The following is a 19,709-nucleotide window of genomic DNA, read 5'->3' on the forward strand; positions in this document are numbered from 1 at the left end:
ATAATGTATATAATATACATTATCTTTTTTAATGGAAGTTTTGTATTTGCCATAAAACTGTTTGTTTTATGGCAAATACAAAACTTCCATTAAAAAAGATAATGTATATTATATACTTTTTGTCAACGTGCATACCAGTAACTACAACAGCATTCCATCTGGAGATTTCAAAATTAACAGCAATTAAGTTATAAAAGAAATTAAGAGATATCTGTGAATTGTAGTTGTTTAAAAACCCATTAAGTTGGGTGGATCGGGGGGAAACCGTAGAAGCAGACAAAACTGTATTGGTAAAACCGAAACATCACAGAGGATGAAATTTAACTGCTAAGAAGAAATGGGTGTTTGGAGTATTTGAAAGAGAATCGAAATTCGTCTTCATGAAATTCATAAAAAAAAAAAAAAAAAAAAAAAAAATCGGAAAGCAAAAACTCTTTTACCCATTATTAGAAAATGTAGCGAAGGAAAATACTACCACCATAACAAATTAATGGCGTGGATATAGGCTTATTTCGGCTTTAAAATAAGAGAATTACAAACATTTAACAGTGAAAAATAAGGAACATTTTGTAGATCCACATACAGGAACACATATGAATAACATCAAAGCCCAGCAGTAGAGATATGTTGACGGGCCACATGAATGAATATATGTGGCGTCATATTTATAGGAAAATCATAAAGATACTTTTCAAAATATTATTACTCAAATTGCGAATAGCTACTCAGGTCAACATCGAGCCATGATGATGAAGAGGTTGAAGAAATGTACACCGAAATTGAGAGTCTTCTAGATGAGCAGAAAACCCACTACACTATTATTATGGGGGACTTCAATGCTAAGTTGGAAAAAGGCAAAACAGCGCAGAAAGAGGAACTATAGGAAATTTTGGAATTGGTGAAAGAAATAAAAGAGGTGAAAGACTTGTGGAATTTGCAGAATCTCAAGGACTGTCAGTAATGAACACTTTTTTCAAGAAAAGGGTGAACAGAAAGTGGACATGGAAGAGTCCAAATGGATTAACAACTAATGAAATTGACTTCATCCTCACTAACAGAAGATATATTGTGAATGATGTTACCGTCCTGAATAAGGTAAATGTTGGAAGTGATCACAGAATGGTAAGATGTACACCTGATATAAATGTAGGAAAGGAAAGAACTGACTCGAGTAAATAATACAAAGGTCTTTGAGATAACAGAGGAGGAGAAAAATCAGTATGTACTGGAACTTAAGGACAAGTTTGAGCTTCTGCAGACTGCTCAGGACCAAGATATCGACGAGGAATATTACAACTTTCTGAAAGTGATAAAGCCCAAGAAACCTATAGGGAAACAGAAATCCAAAGAAGAAAAAATAAGTCCAGAAACACTTGTCGCGATGAACCGAAGACGACAAATGAAGAGCACGAAAAACACTGACAGGGAGAAAATTGAGTATACTGAGTTATGCAAAGCCATTAGAAAGAGACTCAGAGAGGACATAAGATTTAACACAAGAAAAGTAGAACAAGCATTAAGGGAAAACAAAGGATTTAAATCAGAAGCCATGAGCAGTAATACAGAAAGACAAATGATATTGAAACTGAAGAATAGCGATGGTGTACTTATAAACAGCAGAGAAGACATAATTCAAATAGCAGAAGACTACTATAGAGATTTATACAAGGAGCGAGGGAATGATACCAGCAGTGGGGAAGATGGATTGCAAAGTAGCAACACATACGACATACCCGATATTCTTCCTGATGAGGTAGAACATGCATTGAAGAAAATGAAGAATTGGAAAGCCCCGGGGGAAGATGAGGTTACTGTAGAGTTGCTAAAATTGGGAGGAAGAGACATAACACAAAAACTGGCAAGGCTCATCAAAGGTGTGACGCCTAAGCAGTGGAATAATGCAATCATAGTTTTGCTGCATAAGAAAGGAGATAAATCAGAAATTGGAAATTATAGACCAATTAGCTTGTTATCCCACATCTACAAGTTGTTCACAAGGGTCATTACTAACAGATTAGAAAGAATACTTGATGAGAATCAACCGAAAGAGCAAGCTGGCTTTAGGTCAGGATTCTCAACTATGGATCACCTTCACGTAATATCACAGCTAATGGAGAAAGCAAATGAATAAAAAACACCATTATGTGTGGCATTTGTGGATTATGAAAAGGCATTTGACTCCATACAGCATAAGGCAATGTTTCGGGCAATGGAAAGAAAAGGCATAGATACCCCATATATTATGATTTTGAAGAAAATATATGAGCGTGCTACCTCCTTTATTAGACTAGACAAAGACAGTAGCAAATTTAAAATCGAGAAAGGAGTTCGACAAGGAGACACAATATCTCCGAAGCTGTTTACTGCTGCCCTTGAGGAAGCTTTCGGAAGATTAGACTGGTCGCAGAAAGGAGTTAATGTGAACGGAGAGTACTTAAACCATTTACGATCCCAAAGAATTAGAGGAAAATCTTAATCAGTTATGCAGTTAGTAAGGATTTTGGACTAAAGATGAATATGGCTAAAACAAAAGGAATGATGAACAAGTATGCCACGGAAAGGGAAATAATGATTGAAGGTAGCAGTAATTGAAAAGGTGGAGTCATATACTTATCTGGGACAAGTTATTAGCTGTAATAATGATAAATGGCTGGAAGTCAAGAGAAGAATAAATTTTGGATGGATAGCATTCAGCAAATATAGTCACGTACTGAGGAGCAATATCCCAGTTTGTCTGAAACGTAAAATAATGAATCAATGTATACTCCCCACCATGACTTATGGAAGTGAAACTTGGGCACTCACCAAAAGAATGGAAGAGAAGCTAAGAACTACACAGCGAAGAATGGAACAAATTATATTGGGAATCAGACTGTTAGATAAGAAGAGAAACACATGGATTAGGCAGCAAACTCAAGTAAAGGACATTCTTATCAAAACTAAAGAACTAAAATGGTCTTGGGCAGGACACATAGCTCGAAGACATGATGACAGATGGACTAAGAAAATAACAGAATGGTACCCAAGAGGAGCTAGAAGAAAACCTGGAAGACAAAGGCGGAGATGGATAGATTAAATTCATGAGTTTTTGGATGGCCAGTGCTCAAAACAGAAGGAACTGGAAAGTTGCTGGAGAGGCCTTCATCCTGCAGTGGATTGAAAATGGATGATGATAACTCAGGTCGAACTATATGGTTTGTATTCGTGATTATTATTTTTTTTTTCAAAAAAAAGTTCTGTTCCATTTGTTTTGATGTTCTTCATTATGTTTTTTTCTCATTATTAAAAGAAGATTTTTGGAGTTGATGAGTGATTTTACTATATTATTGATTTAGGTTTGTTTACGAAAAAAGGAAAAGGTTTCTTTTTTTTTTTTTTGTTTTATTCCATAACCTGACCTTAAATGGTAGGTTAGGAAATAATAGGAAAAGAAAGATTCTTTATTCATACATATATATATATATTGTGATTATTCACAATATTGAGGTGTAGATTGACATTGATATGTGTGTATCCGCACGAGTGTCTTTAAAAATAAAAAATTTATTTTTTTGTTAACAATTTATAAATTGTGTATAACAATTTATGCACTAGTCCGTGAATGAAACCAAAGAAAAAAGACCAGGTTACCCACTCCACTTCGGGAGGGGGTAACCTTCAAGCTCCCATGGGATTCCAGTGGAGGTAACCTGTCCTTTTTTCACCATCATGGAAAGCGTTCATTAGGGCAAGTGACCATTAGTGGTCCTGAGATTACGGCAAGTAATACTAAATCGATGTTATCATCTGTTGTGTTCATGCACCAATCAGCACATTGTTTGCCATGCCTACCTGTCAATCAATATATCAACCTCGACTTCTGCTCCACACCGATAAAACTTACCGTCTGTTTACTGAGCGAGCAGTGTGGTATCGGGAAATTAATTTTCCACATAAGTTAGCCGACGTTTCCCGTGTTGGCTTTCTTTACCTTCGCCGAACTCTTTGCTGTTTTTCTTTGCACCCTTTGCAAAGATTTCTCCTAATCTGCCTTTGCCTGCCTAACCTCCTTTGTGACTTGGTTACAGACTAGCTATATCTATTGACTTCTGTGTCATCCATATAATTTATATGTATCCCATGCATTTTTCTTCTCTGCCACATGTCTCATTAGTTCATCTGACATCCATTTAGGCCTAAACCTAGAACAATATTTCTTAGTTGGTATGAAAAGCCTAGTAGCTTCCAAGATTAATTCTTTGAATGCTTCCCATTTTGAATTTGCTGTTGGTAACATCATCAGTTGGTCCCACCGTATAGAATTTAAATACTGTTTCAGACCACAGTAGTCACCTTTATGAAAGCAAAAACCCTTCCCTTTACTCCTATGGTAGTTACATCTGAGTAAATCCCACATCAGCACACCGTGATTATTGTCACCTAATGGTTCCTTTATTTGCAGATTCTTAATGCATGAAGAATCACTACTGATAATCAGATCAAGATTATTACTCTCCCTATTTCCTTCTCGAACATGCTGCTGTAGAAGACAATCATCCAATAAATCCACAAAAGCCTTGCTAGCATTTGAGTGACCAACCCACAAGTTCCGGTCAATATCTGGAAAATTAAAATCCCCCATTATAAGACACACTGATTTCTTGGCCCACTCTACTTCCCTGTACAGTTGCTTATTTTACTCATCAGTCATTAGGCCTATAACACACTCCTACTCTCAATTTTGATTTCCCAGTGCTTATGTAACACCAAACTGATTCGTCACTGCTGTCCATCCATGTCGACTGACTGTACTTCCGTGGATTTTGTGTGTTTCTTAACAAATAGCATAACCCCTCCTCCCTTCCTATCCTGTCTACCCCTCCTGTACATACTGTACTCCCCAAATTCCAGTTCTGCATTCCTTATATATATGTGAAACACCATGCATTCCTTATATGTGAAACACCATGTCTTTGATATCCGAACAATATCGGCCTTTGTTCTTTTGACCAACACCTCGAATTCATCATATTTATTAACCAAACTCCTGGCATTGGTGTACACGCAAGTATACATGCACCTGTTCCTATTCTCAGCTACCTGAACACAGCGCATGTATTTACTTGTTCTGCAATGACTCCCAGCATTCTCTGGAATCCCCTGCACCTTGTTTTCCAGGCTGCTGCTCATTCCAATAGAAACAGTGTAAAAATCACTTTCACCTGTGGGAGCGGCTACTGTTAATCTATTAGTCTATGTAAATTTTTTACATGCCCCCAAGCACTACATCTCTGATCCAACCAATGAACCAAGGTGTTAACAAGATTTAGTTTACTACATAAGGAACACTTATTCTCAAGCTATTAAAGCTATCGACACTGGCGAAAATTACTGAGCCTAAAGTAGATTTCGAAATCCTACATCATTTCAAGTGCCTGGGGTGAAGTGATCAGAAAACCACGAATGAAGTGTGGCAGAAAGTTTGGAAGGATTCCCAAGAACCTGGTGATTCAGTTGAGAATGTTAAAAGTGCAAATTGTTGAGCTTGGAAAAGAAGCATGATTGGACAAAATTGATGTTGACGACATACACGAGATGATTGACAATGACAGGGATGGCTTCTCTAATGAAGAACTCATGGAAATGACAAAAGAACAAGAACATGCAATTGAGAGAGAGATGATCAAGATTCTACAGATGAAGAACCGATAAAAGTCGCAGAATGCAAAAGGACTTAGTAAAGCTTTTGAACACTTTGAAAAATTGTATGATTATTTCTGGAATAATTACCGTGATACAAAGTTCCAAGGTAATAAGAAATTTCAAAAAAATAAATTAATCCCTACATGATTTTGTACGGGAGGAAGAGAGACAAAGTACAACCCAAAATCAACACATTTTTCAGTCCAAAGATATGAAAACTCAACAGCCCAGGGCCATCAGATTAAAAATTAATGATTAATTTTATAGGTTAATTAATTTATGATTAATTTTATTTATAAGTTTAATTTTAGTAAGTAATGTAGTTGCTTACTACATAAGTATACACATATGTAATTTATATGTACAAATTTTTGCGTATTAAATATTTTGACCGACATTTGTGTATCTTTTCACTACCATTTATTATTGATTAAGAAATATCCTATGGCATAGACTGCAACTCACAAATATATAATTACATTATGGGAATATGCCACTCGCTTAGTGCTCTGTTTTTCTGGAATGAATTATCAGTGTTAAGCAGGGGTTACCTGTATCATGTCTTAAATTTACAATGTATCAACTAATCAATTCAAAAAAAGCTCTGAACAGCAAAATATATGAACAATAAATATAAAATAACAATATAGAAATAAACTGGAAAAATCTAACTTTAAGAGTGCCTATTAAGAAATTATTAACTTAACTATTAAGAAAAAAGAAAATTTGTTGTTAATACTACTGAAATAACAATTTTAATTTGTTAAAACTAATCCTGTTACCTGTGGAATAGCATTTGCTGATAAGCCAGGTGTTCCTACAGCAGTTGTACTATACTGTGGCAAACTTGAACGCTGTAGGCCAGTCATTGTTAACATAGATTGGTTATTTGGCATTACGTTACTTCCAGGTAGAGCTGTTGCCACACAGGGTCGTTGAACCATGTTCATTGTGCTATTATATGATGGTGGTTGTGATCCCGAAGGAAATGATGCTGTACTATAATTACCAAGAGAGTTTGGCGATAACTGAGAGGTTGTTAAAGCTGGTGAGCTCACAGATGATGGTCGTCCAGTAGCAGCAGTAGCTACAACTACATTATGAATGCTTATAGTACCAGGATTAGAAGGAATTGTGGAACTATTTGTGACAGGACCTCCTTCTAATCTCATGAGTTGTTGCTGGATTGCACTAATAGCCATTTTTTCATTCAGATCCTGTACTGTGGTAACAGCCCGTCGTGATACCATAGATGACACTGGAGGGTCCAAAACTTCATCTAGCAACTTAATAATTGTACTGCTATCCGAAACAGTTGGCTCAAATTCCTGTTGCATGCTCCACACCTAAGTAAAAACAAAAAAAATTAGCATATGGAAGATTGACAATGATATAAAGAGCTGAAGCACTCTGTGCTTCAGCTCTTTCATATACAGTGGTACCTTGGTTTGCGAGCATAATTCGTTCCGGAAACTTGCTTGTAATCCAAAGCACTCATATATCAAAGCGAATTTCCCCATAAGAAATAATGTAAACCCAGATGATTTGTTCCAAAACTGAAAAATATTCATATACTGTAAAAATGATTAATACAAAATACATACATACCCTTTTATATTTTTAATATTTTAATTTAATATACATAAAGCAATTGAATTTATTAATTATTGGGTAGGACGACTTTCACTGTCACTAACGGAATCACTGCTATCTGTTGACTTTTTCTTTTTGTGCGACATTAACAAGGAACCTATCCAATGATACTTGCTTTTGCCTCCTTTTGAGGATTTCACGGAAATATGACATTGCATTGTCGTTAAACAGATTCATCGCTCGCACTATTACAAAATGAGGAGACACACTTGATACACATAAACAAAGCTGTGTGCGTGTAGCAACTGAATAAACAACACTGTAAAGGCAGAGATACACTATTAACACCTCACATTTTACTAAAGCACATTTCTAGGGGTTATTACCATAAAACAATAAAAACAATTTCCAGTTGTGTTTCTGCTAGTGGAATCTGTTATAAACTGGTACTAAACTCGATCTAATTATATTTGCGATTATACTGATAGCTTGAATTGTGTTGGTTTTTGCATTATTAGGGTGAAATGTCTATCCCCTTCACTGATATGAAAAAACAAATACATTTTCAGAATCTTCTCTTCATTCCTATCGTGTTGCGTTCGGTTGGGGTGATTCTGCATTCGACTGCCATTTCTTGTAAACACAAAGGCGAATCGTGCATAAGCGAATTCAGTCGCGTTATATAAGATATCGTTCCCGTATTTATAAATCGTGTATGATCGAATTCGTGTAGTGTAAACATGTGTTATATGAGAACTGACTGTACTCGTATTGCAAGACCTCGCTCGTTTATTAAGTTAAAATTTATTAAAAATTTTTGCTCGTCTTGCAAAACACTCACAGACCAAGTTACTCGCAATCCAAGGTTCCACTGTAGCATATATAAAATCACATATGAAAAAAAAAAAAAAAAAGATAATACAAATTACGAGGAAAAAAAAAAATACAACTGAAATTTTTATATACTTTTTTAATGTAAAAATTAAAAATTTCATTAACTACTTTGGGAAAGGGGGAATGATTCTTATTATTTTAAGAGAGAAACAGAACTATACATCCCACATAAAAAGTTTATACTCTGCTACACCTGCATAGATCACAGGAAAATGTGTCAAAATATTACTGTTTACCATATTTTATGATCAACTCAAAACACTGGGCCTTTAGAAAAGGTACTGGCCAAAGAGGTGCCTATGTAGGAAAGGTTTCAGAGTTCTTGTCCATTCCAGATGGCTGGAGATGGTTTAGTAGAGAACTTTTCAAAAAACACTATCTAATTTTTTTTCCCCATTATTATTCTGGAGTCAGTGTTCTTGTTAATGGTGGAAGCAATGAATAATAGATCTAGGATTCCTTCTTGGCTTACTTCTAGTTCTGACATGATTCTGCTCATTACTTCTTACAGCCGATGAGATTAACTGTGGTTGGAACACAGCAAAACAAATTTCAGGCTTTATTTTTTGTTTCCTTTCGTGCATTCTTTGTCCCACCAATAATTATAACGGAAATGTCATTTGATACATTTAAGAGGTTGACGTGATGTAATCTGTGACACTATCAACAGCTGCAGGCAAATTACTTTCTTACCAAAAGAGACAGATGACTGATACTTGTTCCAGTTAGCTTGAAAGAATTTCCATTGTAAATATCACTGCCACACCCACTAAATTCTGAATCTTAGAACCATCTGTATATAACTGGTATCTATTACTATTTTCAGCACTATGAGAAGTATGTATCTGATGTAACGTAAGCAATGGAAGGTTTTGTTAAGCAACTATAGGAGAGAAAGTCTATATTAAGGAAAAAAAGATGTCCGGGAAGGGTCATAGTTTATACTTTTTGTAGAGATGCAGGTGGTACCCTATTCTCCATTTGGCGAGGATATCTTTCAGTTTAATTCCAATTGGGTGATTCTGACTTGGTTTGTGATCATATCTAATACACTACTGTGTAACAACTAATATTTTACAGTTTTGGTACACAGCTATATATCTTGTTGCCAGAATAACTCTCCAGCTGATAAGTATGCTGCTGCTGTGGAAGTAGAGGGCTGGGGAGATATAGAAGGGGATTTTCCAACACATCACAAAATTTCTCTGCTGCAGCAGAATCGGAACTGGTGACTTCACTGCATACTTTAATGTTGAGGAAACCAGCATAATGCTTGAATCTATTAAACCACCCGTTGCTTGCCACGAACTGGGCTTGGGGTTCGCCGTACTTATCTTTAATATCTTCATAAATACTTCTTACTTTTTCTTGAATGGCCATTAGACTCAGGGGCACTTGCTTCTGAATCTGATTTGCCATACATATTATTAATAGCCTTTCCAACTTCAATATAGCACCTGAATGCTGTTTTGTGATCACTATTGATCTTAAACGCACTGATTCTTTAACCTGTTCTTTTATATGCACACTGTCCATTAAAATAATATTCACTGTTGAAGCAGTGGGACCTAATTCCTGTGCAATAGATGACAAACTTTGTCCTGCTTCTTACTCCTTAATAATTATCACCTTCATTTCTAAATCAATTATGTTTCGCTTCCTGGATTATATCGTCTAACTGAATTAGAGAGGTGTATCTGTGCCAGCGTGTCCTACGGAATTTCCAGCTGGAGCACTGTGATGGGGACAAGTATACTCTTGGTTTGAATCTTGAAAAGAATCAGTACATAATCACTTTTTTTTTTTTTAAATGAAAACCCTGAAACATGAGAGGTATTAGAACCTATAGTACTTAGTACCGTGCTTGGGTTGGAGGTTGAAAAGACGAAAGAAGATATTTGTTGAAATTAAGACTTGAACTTCAGTAGACTGTAATTTTCAGGAAATATGTATGAAGGAAGGTTGTTCCAGAAAATGGCAGTTGAATAAATAAACGACAAAGATGAAAAGTTGGTTCGGTGAGTTTGAAATTGGACAGTAAATGGATGTTGGCTGGTGGCAGAACGTGTTAGGACTGTTTTGAAAGAGAGAGTGGGAATTATAGAAGCCAATTCAGAGGAACAGTGCCCATGGAAGTATCTACAGAAAAAGGCATGCAGCAGAAACAGTACGTCTATGAGACAGAGAGTGGAGAGACTCTGTTAGAGATGAGTCATTAATTAACATAACTGCACTATTCTCAATGGAATCTAAAAGCCAGAGAGAGGTTATGGGGGCAACGCCCCAGATGTGGGAACAATATTCCATGGTAGGACGGATTTGCGATTTGTGCAGAGCGAACAGCTGTTTGGAAGAAAAGTTACACCGAGAACGAAAGACAAAACCAAGTTTTTAGATGCAGAGGAAACAATATTTGTAGTGTGCTTGTACCAAGACAGATTAGATGTCAAGGTAATTCCAGAAAGAGATATATCACATCTTGCCTAGAAATAGAAGTGTCACCAAAGATAAGTATTGGAGCAGAAGAATCCTTTTTGCGATATAAGACAATACTGAGTTTCAGAAGGATTGAAATCAACTAGGTTGTCTTTGCCCCACTGGAGAATTATACGGAGATTGGCATTTAAGGAAGTGGCAGCGGATATTCGAGAAGTTAAAGCTGATTGAGCAGCGCAAGGTTTCTCAAAACCGAAATATAATGTGCTATTTTCTTTTTTTTCTTTTCTTTTTTTTTTTTTTTTTTTTTTTTTTTTTTGGCTGGTGCAGCATAAGCCATAGGATTTCTTACACCATGCAGCCGTTACTAATACTAATATCAAAACATTGCATTCCATTTATCAACTGGAATGCAATGTGCTATCATCGAGAAAACTAGGGATAGGATTTCCGGATGACCAGAAGAAGGTCATTGATATACAAGAGGAAAAGAGTGGGGGAAAGAACTGAACCTCGGAGGACACCAGCATTAGTGAAGAAGTTAGAAGACATAGAGCCATCTACCATCACCCTCAGTGAGCAGTCACAGAGAAAACCGGATAACCAATTCAAAAATCAGTTGGCAAACCATAAGATGGAAGCTTGTTTAGAAGATCTTTAAGCCAAACATGATCGAAAGCCTTTGAGATGTCAAGAGCAACTGTTGTGTTTACCGAACTTTTCCATTGAATTTGTCCATAAATGGGTAACATAAGCCGGAATATCATCATTGGATTGACACTGAAGGTTTCTAGGTAGTTTAAGAGTTGGCGGCTAATTGATTTCTTCATTACATTAGAAAGAGTAGAAGTAATTATGGGACGATAATTCGATGGGAATGATTCGTCACCCTTTTTAGGAACTGGCTAGATATGAGCAAATTTCCAAGCAGAAGGGAAAAAACACCTTTGGAATAAGAAAGTGAAAAAAGGTGGCAAAGAACAGAAGTTCAGGAGCACAGGTTTCGCGAACAAGTGGAGAAATGCCATCAGGACCTGGAGCTTTCTTAGCATCAAGATTTGTAAAAATCCTTCTGATATCCTTTTGACGGAAGACCACAGGAGGCATTGAATGGAGTGTGTTGGGAATCATGGGAGGTGTTTTACGAAGATCATTAATACATGAGATGGAAGAAAAATGGGATGCTAGAGGTCAGCTTTATCCCTGGCTGAAGTGACAATAAAACCATCTGGTTTTGAGAGAGGTGGTTGCAGAGATCGACAAAAGTTCCTACCAATAGCTTTGGCAAGAGACCAGAATGCTCAGCTACCATTAAGGCAAGAAGCAAGTTTTCTACTCTTTGCCTGTTCAAAATCTAATTTGGACTCATAATTAACTAATTTACAATTGTTGTGAGCTTAGGTGTAGGCAGAAAATGAAAATGAAGAATTGGAAACGAGCCAATTACGATATGCAGCATTATTTTCCTTGACAGCCTTAGCATTGGAAAACCAAGGTTTAGACAAAGGATAATTTAAACAATTTTGCTGACACGATCTCAGCAAACATTGACATTAGAAGTTTTGAAACAGTAGTCCAACCAAGGAAAAGAAATCTCACAGGTCATTCCATTTTGCATTCCTGTAATGCCAAACCACATGATGTTGGGAATAGCCATGAGATAAAGGCTCCAGCGCAGAAGAGACAATCACCAAGGTGTGATGTGCCTAACGAACCACTCACTTCGACCACGTACTTAGAAGGGTTGTTTGTGAGAAAAAGATCAAGCATATTGGCTGTATGATTAGGATTGTCCGGTATTCTTGTAGGTAAATGAACAATCTGTGCAAGGTCATTAGTAATTGCAAAAGCCTCAGCATCTTGACCAGCTGGGTCGGTGTGGCTAGAAAACGGAAGCCAGCTAGAGTTCTGAACATTAAAATCACCAAGGAAAATTACCTCACTGTTAGGAAAGTTGGACTGGTGAAAGTGAAGTTACAAAAGAGGAAGTCAAAGAGCTCCAAGTGATTGGTGGAGTTAGAAGAACTGTAGAGACAACTGATGAATTTGACACAATGAGTTATAGAGATTTTGAGCCAGAGAAGATCGAAAAGAGGAGATTCCAAATTACAAAGTCTCTGACAGGGAATATTGGAACGTACATATTCACAAGTACCACCTCTGAGGCAAAAGGAATCATACAGCGAATAATTTTGGCAACTGAGATGAGCAATAGTTGAATCAACTGATAACTGAGTTTCTGTCAGAAAAAGTACATGGGGTTTTGGCAGACTGCAAATGGAAATGGACATCGTTGAGATTAGAACTGAGACCATGTATATCTGTGAAATGAACTAGGAAGTGTTTGAGAGGTTTAGATCTTTTCGTAGATAAGCTTACTCTATTACTTTGACAATTCATGGTGTATTCAGTAGTAAGAAAAAGTTTGTGGAGACAAAATTTTAAGTAATGAAATTCTTGGATACGGCATACACACGGTAAGAATATACCCAAATCCTTGACAATGCCCCCATGCATACACACTACTCAGACTCCCTCCAGTCACTATCTGGCAGGGCAGAGCAGAGCAGAGATAGCCAGAAGCCTCCTAAAGAGTTACCAATAGGTTCGGTCCGGTGTACTAACTAGCAGCTGGCCTGCAAATACCGTCTTAAAGCTCTACTCTCGAAATGTAAGGAAGATTGGATCTTGTCATGATGTTCATCATAACCTCAAAAGTCAGTCATACTGCATGATGGAAGAGATGGGGAAGGGTTGACCGGAACTTAGCTCTGGAGATTAAACCGGGTTCCAGCCTCCAATACGCAAAGTGATGGTATTGCATCGGTTGATGAGAGTCATCTACCACCTAGTATTGCCTGGTAACTCAGAGGGGCGGCATTCCTCCATGTGGTTTGGGCGCCACATCTCAACCCCTGCTTAAGTTGGTTCACACCTAGGTGGTCACCCACAGTGTGCTTGAGCATGGAGGTTATTTCCAGGATTACTAACAGTCCTACCACTGTGAAGGTAGAAGCAGAGGATTTGGCAGTCACAGACCTTCTGGACTTCACCGAAATTGGGTCCACTTGACTTGAATGTCACCCGAATATGAGTTCCATCAGCGTTTTAGACTCCCAGGTAGCAAGTACAGCTTGTCTGGCACATCTGAGAGAATGTCAGTTACAACCTCATAGGTGTCCTCCAAAGGTTGTGAGCTTTAATAGCTTCACAGAATGTAGGTTAAGTAGTCTCGACCAGAAGATTACCGGACTGGAGTCGCCCTACTGATTTAGTTGGGCCTTCAGCAGCTCATTGCATTTCTGTACAAGGAATAGTGATAATTTGCTCAGCGGCCGCTCTGATTGTGAATGTAAGATGAGGAAACCTGGTATCTCCTCTTGAGGGATTGTTTTCAATCTCTTAAGTTGAGAAAAGTCAGTTTCATTATCTTTCGTTACCGTTCTTAAGCTCGATGGATATCTAAAGGTGGAAACGTTATCCATCCTTGCTGCCTTCAGCCCTGGGAGAGTGGATTCTTCTAGTAGCAGTGCCGCTAGAGTGACCAAGTGATATAAAGGTTAATATTATTTTAGAGGAAAAAAAAAAAAAAAAAAAAAAAAAGGTGGATTTCCTTTCTTAAACTTGCTTACAATTCATAAGACTAAGTTACTGATTAAAGAAGAACTGTGGGTTTGAGTAAATGCTGTATGAAATACGCAGAAATTTGCTCGATCATTATAATGCTAACACCTGCACAGACTTCACTGTTCATCAGTTTGTTAGGTTAGTGCATATCACATTTGATATAAATACATAGTCAGAGTTTTCCAGTTATTTTTTATTTGAACAATACGAACCCATATCATGTCTGATAAGTGCAAGAGTAAGTTGCTAGTAAGAAGTGTTGTACAATCACAATGGAAAACAAAGTAGAAATAATAAAGAAATGTGATGGTGGTGAGAAAATGAGCAAGATTCATATACAAGGCATGAATCAATCAACACTGGCAAGGATCTGAAGGACAAAGAATGAATTTTGACAATGAATTGAATCTCAGATAGGTACCACCACCCAGACGCCACCGTTTCAGGGCTATTTTGTATGTGTGGGATAATAACTCGACCATCCACTTGTCCCTATTAGACTTAGAAAAGCAAAAAGGTAGAGGGAAAGTAATAGTAGGAGTGGAAGAGGAAAAGAAACGGTGTAGAAGAATGAAAGGGACAGTAACTCCTTCAACTCACACCACTCAAAAACTCAAACTCCTTGAATAGGCAATGCTTCCCCAGTGGAGAAGGCTGTTGTTACCCATTCTTGGAAACTCTGGACATCATCAGGCTCCCCCTGGTGCCGTTTCAGGGCTATTTGGCCCTTCTTCGGTGGGTGGGTAGATACACAAGTGATGCAATGAGGGCAAAACAGTTATGAAGTATAATTCCACAATATAAGAGATGCCTGATGGTGTATGATGTATTTAGACTAAGATGCATTTAGGGCTAAAGCCTCAAACTGGGAGCAAATTTAGACTATGTATATATTAAGTGCAATAGGATCATTAATACACAGCCATTTCTGAATAAACGGAATACAGTCAGTCCTCATATAGCACGATAGTTGTGTTCCTAGAAACCCTCGAGTAATGCAAAATCGTGCAATATAAACAACAGGCCCTATGGGAAAAATAGGGTTAGGTGCCGACCACCCAAGATTGAACATACATTTGTAGCCAAAACATTACCAAACACAATAAATAATCGTAATAAAATATTGCTAATGCTTTTGCTTCTATCGTAAGCAAACTTGTTTTTTGTTTGATTTTTCTATCCAAACAGATGACAGTCATTCCATCTCTTCCAATTCTTTATCTTAATCTAATGGATTTTAATTACACTTTGAGTTGCTCGTGCTATGAAAGTTGTTTTTATTTTCTCTGCATTCTTTGTAATTCTCGGCGTTGCCTCATTTAGGTCTGTAGCACGTGCAATATCACATGGTCTTTCACTTCACTCAAAGCGTTTCACAATTTCATATTTTTTCTCTATCGACAGAGGTGGACTGGCCATAAGCCTTACCGAGGAAACCCCGGTGGGCCGGAGGCTGGTGTGATTTTGGCCATAGACCCTAGTATGAGGCCACTATAAATTTTCTCAGGTAAGAATTTTTGACCCAGTCCGTCTCTGTTTATCGATATTGCTTTTCTTTTTCTCTCTGAATCTGCAGTGTCATCTCCAGGACGCTTCCTTTTCACACCTTTTAATTAAGTATTTTACTCATTTTTAGGGAATAAAGCACAATTATAAAATGAGGAGGCATGCTTGATACACAAACAAAGCTGCGTGCGTGTAGCAACTGAATAAACAACACCGTAAAGGCAGAGATTAATACCTCACATTTTACTAAAGCACATTTCTAGGGGTTACTACCATAAAACAATAAAAACAATTTCCAGTTGCGTTTCTGCTAGTGGAATCTGTTATAAACTGGTAGTAAACTCGATCTAATTGCATTTGCGATTATACCGATTGCTGGCATTGTGTTGGTTTTTACGTTATTATGGTGAAATGTGTTTCCCCTTCACTGATATAAAAAACATAAATACATTTTCAGAGTAGTCTCTTCATTCCTATCGTGTTGCGTTTGGTTGGGGTGATTCTGTGTTCGACTTCCATTTCTTGTAAACACAAAGGCGAATTGTGCATAAGCGAATTTGGTTCGTGTTATATAAGATATCGTTCCTCTATTTATAAATCGTGTATGATCGAATTTGTGTAGTGTAAACACGCGTTATACGAGGACTGACTGTAATTATAAGGCGGCATCGTTTTAAGTTATTATTGCACTTAATATATACATAATCTAAATTTGCTCGCAGCTTGAGGCTTTAGCCCTAAATACATCTTAGTCTAAATACATCATACACCATCAGGCATCTCTTATATTGTGGAGTTATACTTCATAACTGTTTTGCCATCATTGCATCACTTGGGTACCTACCCATCCACCGAAGAAGGGCCAAATAGCCCTGAAACGGTGCCGTCTGGGTGGTGGTGGTAACTATCTGAGAATAAGTAACATTAGTCTTCTCCTTAGGTGAAGCATTACTTATTCGAAGTAGTGCAATATCATTGCAACTCGTTGTGAAGGTATTCACTATATGAGATATAATTTAAAACAATGCCACCTTATAGATATTCTGTTTATTCAGAAATGGCTGTGTATTAATGATGCTATTGCACTTAATATATACATAGTCTAAATTTGCTTGCAGCTTATTCCCTAAATGCATCTTAGTTTAAAGATGCATTATTGAGATGTTTGAGCATTATATTGTACATTCTATCCGGTCCTGCTGCACTATTTACTGATCTGTTTAGGGCTTCTTTGAGTTCATATAAGTTGAAGGGCTGGTTATAGGAGAGAGATTGAGTGGTATTAAAATTTAATTTTATATTTTTCTGCTGAGGTTTTAATTTTCAGGAATGAATTGTCGTATGTAGATGCTGCTGATTTTTTCACTAATAGTTTCTCCAAGAAAACTGCCTATTTCTTTAGGGGAGGACAGTTCTCTTACATTTCTAATCAGGATTGGAGCACTAAATGGAATATATTTAATTGTTGGATTTTCTTCCAAATTATATGACTGCTGATGTCCTTCGTGATAGTACTGGCAAATTTTATCCATGAGTCTTTTTTGGCTTTTCTTCTTATTTGTCTTACCCTTGCCTTTTGTTTTTTATATGAGGTTGGCTGTTATGGGGAATCAATAAAACTGATTCCAGGCTTTATATTTTTTTCTCTTTTGGCACTGTTACAAGCCTCATTCCACCAGTGTTTTGCATATCTGTGTTGGTCAGCAGAGGACTGAGGAATTGTTTCAGAAGCTGCTGCCAGAATATTGGTGGTAATGCACTCGGTGACTTTGTTTATAGGTTGTGTTTTAATAAATTGATCATTAAAGAAAACACAGATTGAGTATTTTGCCCCATTTGCTTTTAAGATCTACCATTAAACTCTGTAGTCTGGACAGTGGGATTGTTTTGTTTGAATTTTGCATATAATTAGAAGGTGATCGCTGTTGTTTGGATCTTCTAAGATTGACCACTCCATACTGGGGACAATATGTGAGAGCAGATGGACAGGTCGATTGCTGAGGTGGATCCTGTGGAAAGATGAAGTCACTATGTAGGGAGATAATTTGAGACGGAATTTTAGAGTTAACTAAGATCATCACCTCTCCACGTGCAGATATTGCAGTATTCTTGTCTGTTTCAATGTATGGAAGAGACAGTATTCCTGTCTCTTCTATACATTGTGAAATTTTTGATTGAGAGAGTTACCTGTTGTGTTAAACTGGTTTCTTGTAAACAAACGATCATTGGATTATATCTATTGATCAGGTCATAAAAGTTGTCAGTAGATTGTATGTTTTGTTCAATTTTATATCTATTTTTTTGGGGAAAACCAGTCGCTCTGTATCCATGTCTTATTCTGCACGAAGGTGTAATATAGTTTCATCTGTTTCAGTCCTGTTGTCTACATCCATATGTATGGGGGATTGCTTCTTGGTCTGGACATGCTCCATTGGTGCTGATTTTGTCTGCCTTTTTAGTAGTTGTAGGTATATTGGGTGGAACTGAAATTGGAGTATTACTTCCTGGTTCTTTTAAACTTTGTTTGGCAGGTTGCAGCTTAGCATTAAGCACGGACTTGGCCCAATCGGCAATTGAAGTGTTTGGAGGGATGTGATGTCAGTCTGAGTAGAAATAGAAACGCTCTGTTGAGTTGTTTGTGAATATTGGCATAAACTGCATGATGTTCTTTTTGGCTTCCTCTTATGTTACTCTGTTTTTTGTTTTTTATTTCCCCCCTCCCCCACTTTCCACATTTTGCAATTTTTTTTGAATACGGCAGATGATTACCTTTGCAATTGGGACAGGTGAAGGAGGTTACAGTACAATCAGCTTTGGTGTGTTCTGTTGAACCACAATTTGGGCATATCATAGTGACACGGCATGCTACTTGGAAGTGTCCATATTTCTGGCACTTATAACACCTGATGGGATTTGGTATGTATGGACATATTCGAAAATTTAGATACTCTGCTTTAATTGTTGTCGGTAAATTTTGGGTACTGAAAGTCAGTATTATGTTCAGTGTAAGCGTTAATTCCCCATCTTTCCTGATTAATATTCTCTTTGCCTGTATCCCTTTGATCAGCAAACTCTTGCAAAATTTCTTCCTCTGAGATGTTAATGAGGTCCCACTCTGCTATAACTCCTTTGGAGGTATTAAGAGTGGTATGTAGCATTATTTTCACAGGAATTATGCCAAAGGTCAGTTTCATTAACGTTTCTGAATGTTTTGGTTTTATTGTTTCTACCAGCCGATCTCCAGACTGTAGACGTCTTACCATCTTTGGTGTTCTCGCAGCATTTTCCAAGCATTTCTGAATTAGAAATGGGGATAATTTGCTCACAGGATAGTCAGACAGTCCGATAGTGAATGTATAAGGAGAAAGGCTGGGTGATCTTGTTGATATGGATCATTTTTTCGTCTTTTATTTTTGTAATAGTCACAATAAGGTTGGTCCATATCGATGGATGATCTCAATGGATCAAGTGGAGGAAAGGTTTCTTTCTACATTTTATACTCCTTTTGGCCCTGAAGGTTTTTACCACGCAGGTTACCAGCCCTGCCATGGGGAGGCAGGAGTAATGCCACAAATGGCCAAGCGTTAGGTTAGAAACTCTAATAAAAAAAAAAAGGAAAGGTGACTTTTCTTTCCTGACTTAACTTACTACTTGTAATCTACTGTGCTTTTTGAAAGAACTTAAGAGAAACTAACCAGAGAGAAGAGTGATTCCTTTAAAGGAGAATGCTTTGGATTGCTTGACCATGGAAATGCTTGGCATCTGGAGCCAGCCTGACTACGCCGATACTGAATTTTTGTTTAACAATAAATACACAATGTTAAAGGAACTGCAAATTAACAAAATCTTATCTAAACAAATGTCAAATTCTAAACGGTTAATGGAGTTTTCAATGGTAAAAGTTAAAAAAAAAAATTATTCATACTAGCTACATGCCTGCATATTCTCATTTCTTTTTTATTTTTATTGTT

The 19,709-nt window shown here is 37.2% G+C and overlaps 1 protein-coding gene across 2 annotated transcripts in view; it reads right to left on the minus strand.

Annotated features, from left to right (window-relative positions):
- The window catches only part of LOC150084471 (uncharacterized), a 1,198,120-nt gene that overhangs the window by 165,330 nt on the left and 1,013,081 nt on the right, over positions 1–19,709 (minus strand). For both annotated transcript variants that reach the window (XM_090376097.1, XM_090376096.1), the window contains one exon: positions 6,465–7,028. In XM_090376097.1, coding sequence (XP_090232223.1) covers positions 6,465–7,028 — 564 coding nt within the window. The remainder of the gene's footprint in view (positions 1–6,464; positions 7,029–19,709) is intronic.

The sequence above is a fragment of the Mastigoproctus giganteus genome, chromosome 6 (genome assembly GCF_048544385.1).
Source record: "Mastigoproctus giganteus isolate SK-2022 chromosome 6, ASM4854438v1, whole genome shotgun sequence".
NCBI lineage: Eukaryota > Metazoa > Arthropoda > Arachnida > Uropygi > Thelyphonidae > Mastigoproctus > Mastigoproctus giganteus.